The 6,596-nt window shown below is 28.6% G+C and overlaps 1 protein-coding gene across 1 annotated transcript; it reads left to right on the top strand.

Annotated features, from left to right (window-relative positions):
• The first annotated feature begins 257 nt into the window (after window positions 1-257).
• Window positions 258-2,762, top strand: LOC17882508 (probable serine/threonine-protein kinase WNK9). Its single transcript, XM_006287524.2, has 7 exons — window positions 258-342; window positions 442-479; window positions 821-1,048; window positions 1,129-1,349; window positions 1,433-1,590; window positions 1,666-2,116; window positions 2,191-2,762. The coding sequence occupies exons 1-7, from the start codon at window positions 265-267 to the stop codon at window positions 2,514-2,516; spliced, it is 1,500 nt and encodes a 499-aa protein (XP_006287586.2). The 5' UTR covers window positions 258-264; the 3' UTR covers window positions 2,517-2,762.
• Window positions 2,763-6,596: the final 3,834 nt, after the last annotated feature.

Raw genomic sequence — 6,596 nt, 5'->3', positions numbered from 1 at the left:
AAATAAAGAAAAGGACAAAAGAATCTGGTTTCTTTTGTCTCCTGCTCATTTACACATTCATTTGTTTAACTTATTATGTCAGAGGTACAAAGATAATTATGATGAAAAAGGCTATAGCGTATAAGTAATCAAAAAAACATATAAAATTAAAAAGGAGATAACTTTTTACTATGTAAATATATTGATATTTTCATTCTTTTGGGATATTTGGGTTTTCTTTATATTTTCCATCTTTGCTCTTTTTGATTTTTCTTGGGTGGGTGTATGATGAACAATCTCAATCATCTTGATTCAGATTACTCTGAGTATGTTGAAGTTGATCCTACTGGAAGATATGGAAGAGTAAAATTCTTATTTCTTTCAACTTTCTTTGTTTGTTTATTTATCTCTTTTTTTTTTGTTGAGTTTGTTTTGTGTGTGTCTTTGTTCTTCTTGTTGCAGTACAATGAAGTTCTGGGTAAAGGATCTTCAAAGACAGTGTAAGAATCCAATTTCTCTCTTTAAGGTTTCTTCTCAACTTCTCTGGAACTTTGATGCTAGAGTTTCATATTTACCATCTTCTTATTTTTATTTTCATCTCAATAAAGTTTGATTATTTTTCATTTCCTAATTTATGAAATTCATAGATTTTTCTTTGCATATTTGGATTCATGATTAAGTCTTAAAATTTTTTATCAAAGGAACCTTTCTCTTTAACTTTCCCATTTTGTAGATTACTTTACACAATTAGTAAATCTTGATTATTAATCAAGAACTTGGTTTTAGTGATTCTGAATTAGGCAAAACTATTGTTTGTGGTTTCCTTAATTTGGATTTGCAGTTACAGAGGATTTGATGAGTATGAAGGTATAGAAGTAGCATGGAACCAAGTAAAGCTCTACGATTTCTTGCAGAGTCCTCAAGAACTGGAGAGGCTTTACTGTGAGATCCATCTTCTCAAAACCTTAAAACACAAAAGCATCATGAAGTTCTATGCTTCTTGGGTCGATACCGATAATCGAAACATTAATTTTGTCACTGAAATGTTCACTTCCGGCACCTTGAGACAGTAAGCTTCTATTTCTATATTCACATGATTAGCAAATCATCATAATTAAGCATGTAACGTTCATTAATATGTTGGTGTAGGTATAGGCTAAAACACAAGAGAGTGAACATAAGAGCGGTGAAGAATTGGTGTAGACAGATCTTAAGAGGATTAAACTATCTTCATACACATGACCCTCCAGTGATTCATAGAGATCTCAAGTGTGACAACATTTTTATTAATGGGAACCAAGGAGAAGTCAAGATTGGTGATCTTGGTCTTGCTGCTTGTTTACAACACTCTCACGCTGCTCATTGTGTTGGTATGTAATCTGTTCAACTCTTTTGGTTTGCTATGTCCATGATTGAACCATGAGGCTGAAAATGTTTTTGGCTATATTTTTAGGGACACCAGAGTTCATGGCTCCTGAAGTTTATAAAGAAGAATACAACCAATTAGTCGATATTTACTCGTTCGGGATGTGTGTTTTGGAAATGGTAACATTTGATTACCCGTATAGCGAGTGTTCTCACCCGGCTCAGATTTACAAGAGAGTTATATCGGTCAGTACTCCATCTGATGATACCGATTATTAGCTTTTATATTGAGTTTTAAGATTGCTAACTTATCTTTCTTAGGGCAAGAAACCAGCCGGATTAGACAAAGTGAAGGATCCAGAGGTTAAAGACTTTATAGAGAAGTGTTTGGCCACAGTGTCCCTTCGGCTCTCTGCGCGTGAACTACTCGACGACCATTTTCTTTATACCGATGAAAGTGAATCGGATACAAGATCCCTAGAGATATATGAAGCTGGGACTCTTTATAGACATTCTTATCATATACCTGAACATTACTTCAATGACCAAACCAACATCAACTCTCTTGATCATCCTCACAACTCAAACGGTTACTACAGCCACGATAATGAGTCTGTAGAGTCACATGGAGTACAATTGCAAAATGATGATGAAGAAGAAGTTGTAGAAGACGAAGATCAGAGCTCTGGTCATGTTGACATAAGCATTAAAGGAAAGAGAAGAGAAAATGGTGATGGACTATTCTTGCAACTAAGAATCATCGACAAGGAAGGTTTGTAACATTCTAATCTAGTTTAACAAGAGTGATATGTCGGATCTTTAATTACATTATGTACATTGTTGCAGGGTGTGTCAGAAACATATACTTCCCGTTTGATATTGAGACCGACACAGCAATAAGCGTTGCAAAAGAGATGGTGGAAGAGCTGGAGATGGACGACAGTGATGTAACAAAGATAGCCAATATGATCGATGGAGAGATTGCTTCTTTAGTTCCCAACTGGAGCGTCTTCTGCAGCTGCGAATCGAACCGTTCCTCGGTGGGATCAATCATGGACTTCAACGAGATGCCGTGTGGTCGAGACGGGTGCGAAAATAAGCATGGAAGGTTTGAGGAGATCACGTTTGAGATCAAAGTAAACCACTCTGACGAAGAAGTTGACTTTTCTTGAGATGCAAGTAACGGGATACACTAAATTTTATGAGCTATCCGTTGAAACTGTGGAAGATTCGAAGATTACTAGACGAAAGTAACCATTGAGCTTTGAGGAAGGTTTAGTCCCAATATGTATTACAAATTTACACACTGATGCATTTAATACTTTTTCTTCATATAATCATACTTTCATATGTATAGAAAACATTAGATTTACACCAAAGTTTTCAATTGAAATAAAATACATGCTTAATCGGGTTTACATGCGAATCTTTTTAAATTAATGGATATATTAGTCGGATTTAATAAGTTAAGCACAATCGTTTATCTAAAGATCAAATCTTAAGCGTTCATTTTAAAAGATTTGATTAACAACATTCAATATTGTATCTTAGCGAATTGTTGATCAGTTAAGATCTTACCTAAATTTAATCATGATGACTATATTTTTATAGAATAAAAATCTCTAATTTTTAGCTTTAATTATATTATTATTAATAATATGGTAATCACTAAATATGTTAATCAAATCGAGATCCTAATAATTCTATAAAAAAATAAATCATTAAGTCTATGTAAATTATAGCTTAAAATTTGAGATCCTAATAATTCTATAACAAAATACAGCATTTAATTTTATACAAATTTAAAAAACAATTATACAGCATATTATTAGCATATTTTTCTTAACTACTTTTTAAATTCTACTAGAAACAAAATCACAATCTTAATATTTTTAAAAACTTGCTCACCAAGAAGACCAATAGATTAGACGCCGTTAGACTTTATTTTTTGAGAATGTTTGAGAAATACCCCTTTTGGTGTACCCTTTTTAAAAATACCCCTCTTTTCTATCCATTTTCAAAAATACCCCTTTTTAAATATGAAAAATTATAAACTTTTATATGGTTTATAAAGTACATTGGGATCATCATTACTACTGGGAGACTAAATCCAAATATTTATAAGGTTTTAAAAGGTTCTAAACGATATTTATAATGTTTTTATAAGGTTTTTAAAAGGTTTACACAGTTTTTACATGGTTTTTAAATGATTTTTAAAAGGTTTTTAAAAGGTATTTATACGGTATTTATGAAATATATATAGAAATTTACACACATATAAAGATAATTTGTGTCTATAAATATAAGTTTACACATATGTTTTTGATAAATTTCAAATTTTATAGTGACTTGATGATAAAATTAGAAAGAGGGGTATTTTTAAAAGTGGTATTGGAAAAGGGGTATTTTTGAAATTCCCTCTTATTTTTTTCACGGTGTTAAGAATAAATTATTTTACTAAAAAAACTTTTTATTTCATTTTAAAACACTACTTACACAATCAAAATTGAGAGAGAAAAAGCTTCACCTTAAGGAAAAATGAAAATTTTGGGAAAAAGCAATACTCGTCAAGCTAACATACTTTTAGAAATTGAAGAACAAAAACATAACACATTTTTTTCAGAATCAATTTAATATTTTTTATTTGTATCCTAAAAGACCTCAAAAAGTTTCTTTTTTTTTGGTGATGAAAAGATATTTTAATCTTAACTTAAAACAGATTTATAAAAGATGAACTTTTTTGTTTGTTTATTTTAACTCTCTTAGATACACTCATAAATCTATACTATTAAAAGGGGAGCATTTTTTAAAAGTGTAACCAAACAGAATTAAAAAGAAAAATTACATTTTATGTAATCATAAACCTATAACCAAACAGAATTAATGACAGCAAAATAAATAATTTTAACAGAAAATAAATATATTAAAGAATCCCTTAAAAAAAGAAACGATATTATGTCATTTTAACAGAAAATATATTTGTACCAAACATTATTTATGATGCAATTAGAATTAAATAATTTAGAAATCGTAATACATTTCAAGATCTTTAAAAAAAAAAGAAATTTAATGTCAAAAAAGAAATCCTATTACAAGAACGCAACTTTGGAAATCCTATTACAAGAACGCAACTTTGGATTCCACCAAAAAAAAAAAACGCAACTTTGGGAATCCATACAATTTCTTATTAATTATTTAGGAAATGAATTTAATTATTAAAATTATATAAAAGAAACAAGATCTAGATCCTTCACAATTAGTATTAACCATAATTAATATAAAATAAATAAATTACACACTTTGTAATATTTAAAAGTCGTTTAAAATTAAAAAAAAAAATTGGAAAGGAAATCGAAAACAAAATCTAAATCCCCAAAATTACTACTATACGTAACTAATATAACAAAGCAATTAAAAAAATTTCATACCATTTACCACACTTGAAAATAGGTAACATGATTTTATGTTTATATATAAAAAATTTGATTTATATCATAGATACTAATCATAAAGTTCAAAATCTCAAACCTCAATCATTTCCAAAACTAATATTATGAAAATAATTCAAACCCGATTTTCAGCAGATTTAATTTCAAATTGTGTAGACAAAAAATAGTATTGAAAACAAACAACATAAAGAAATCATGATAGATTCAGATTTTGTTTTCTTTTTTTTCTTTTTTTTTTGGTTCTATTTACCGAAAATGATAAAATCAACATTACATATAATTAGTACATACTTTTTTTTTGTCAGCAAATAATTAGTAAATACTATAACTACTAGATAAAGACAATAAAACTGAGGAAACAAAAATGTGGATATTTGGATAGTTAAATTCAGTTTCAACTTTCAAATATCAAATAACTGGTATGATACGGAAACATGAAATTTTAATAGCTTAACTTAATTTCAACTTTCCTTTTTATTGCAAATATTAGGATATGAAATAACGATTACATAAAGGAAATGTATAATTTAGAAAATTAAAACCATTATCTAAACTATTCCTAATAAAATACATGAGGAAAATTTGGAGTAACGACAATTTTGGGAAACGTAAATTCAAGCAGGACAGATGTGGACCTGCTTTTTATTAATATAGACTACAAGAGATAACAGTAATTCGGAAAATAAAAATAATTATTTAAATTATTCTCAATAAAATAAGAGACAAAAATTTAGGATAACGTGAATTCAATTAAAACATATACGGACATACCATTTACTAATGTGGATTATGAATAATGGATCTTTTACGGGTTAAAATTATTTTAATATGTTGTGAAGCATGCATAGCGGACGGGAAGTTTTTTTAGGAAATATATTTAAATTATCTAGGAAGGGAAGTTCTTTTGTTTTCATCCGGTTTGATAGTTCACGGGTTTAACGGAAATTAAGATGATTACTAATCTGGTTCACATTCAATTTGGATTCGCTATCCTATCGAGCCAAAGTTTATTGTGAAGCGATTATTATTTCAAGCATTCATAAACTTAATAAAAACATACCAATGTATGTTTATGTTACAAATGTTATACGAAATAAATATATCTACGAATAAGTCTCAATCATTGACCTATTTTTCATTTGTTGGACTAAAATTCACTATCTCAAATGGATAAATTATTATTAAAACCATGGTTATAAGATAGAAAAACTTGACACATCTAAGAAAGAACGAGATGAGACGGGTTCCTGTCCCAAAATAAACAAACCACCTTTTCTTTACTTTTTTTTTTAATGTAGTTGATAACAAAACCAAATCTTAATTTTTTTTGTAACTGAATTAATAACAAATAAATATTAAACTGGTGTGAATTCAAATTATGAATTTGAATAATATTCCTAATATAATTATATTTATAAACATAACACCACATGTGCGTAATATGTTGCAAACATGATAGCAAACTTAGTGGGTGTTATTGGATAATGGATTTTAATAGAGTCTAACTCTAACCCAAGTCTAATGTTATTTAATCAATGATTTTAAATACTTTACTCAAATCAAGTGTTATTGGTTCTTATATTTGCAAAATCTTCATTAAAAGAGTTTAAAATCTAGTGTTATTGGTTCTTATATTTGCAAAATCTTCATTAAAAGAGTTTAAAATCTAGTGTTATTGGTTCTTATACTTACAATTATTAACTAAAGTCTTATGTTATTCAAGTTTGGTGGATTTTCACAAATGATTTCATTTGAAAAGCTTTGAGTGAATCTGAAACTGATTTCATGTGCAAATTATGTCAA

This window comes from Capsella rubella, unplaced genomic scaffold (genome assembly GCF_000375325.1).
Source record: "Capsella rubella cultivar Monte Gargano unplaced genomic scaffold, Caprub1_0 scaffold_6, whole genome shotgun sequence".
NCBI classification, from domain to species: Eukaryota; Viridiplantae; Streptophyta; class Magnoliopsida; order Brassicales; family Brassicaceae; genus Capsella; species Capsella rubella.
The sequence above is the reverse complement of the archived record's forward strand: the minus strand, read 5'-3'. Positions and strand labels throughout refer to the sequence as shown.

Excerpts from the sequence above, each read along its gene's own strand:
- LOC17882508 (XM_006287524.2), top strand. The coding sequence starts at position 265 with ATGATGAACAATCTCAATCATCTTGATTCAGATTACTCTGAGTATGTT. Across the intron at positions 343-441 it reads CTACTGGAAGATATGGAAGA|TACAATGAAGTTCTGGGTAA; the intron begins GTAAAATTCTTA and ends TTCTTGTTGCAG. Across the intron at positions 2,117-2,190 it reads AAGAATCATCGACAAGGAAG|GGTGTGTCAGAAACATATAC; the intron begins GTTTGTAACATT and ends ACATTGTTGCAG.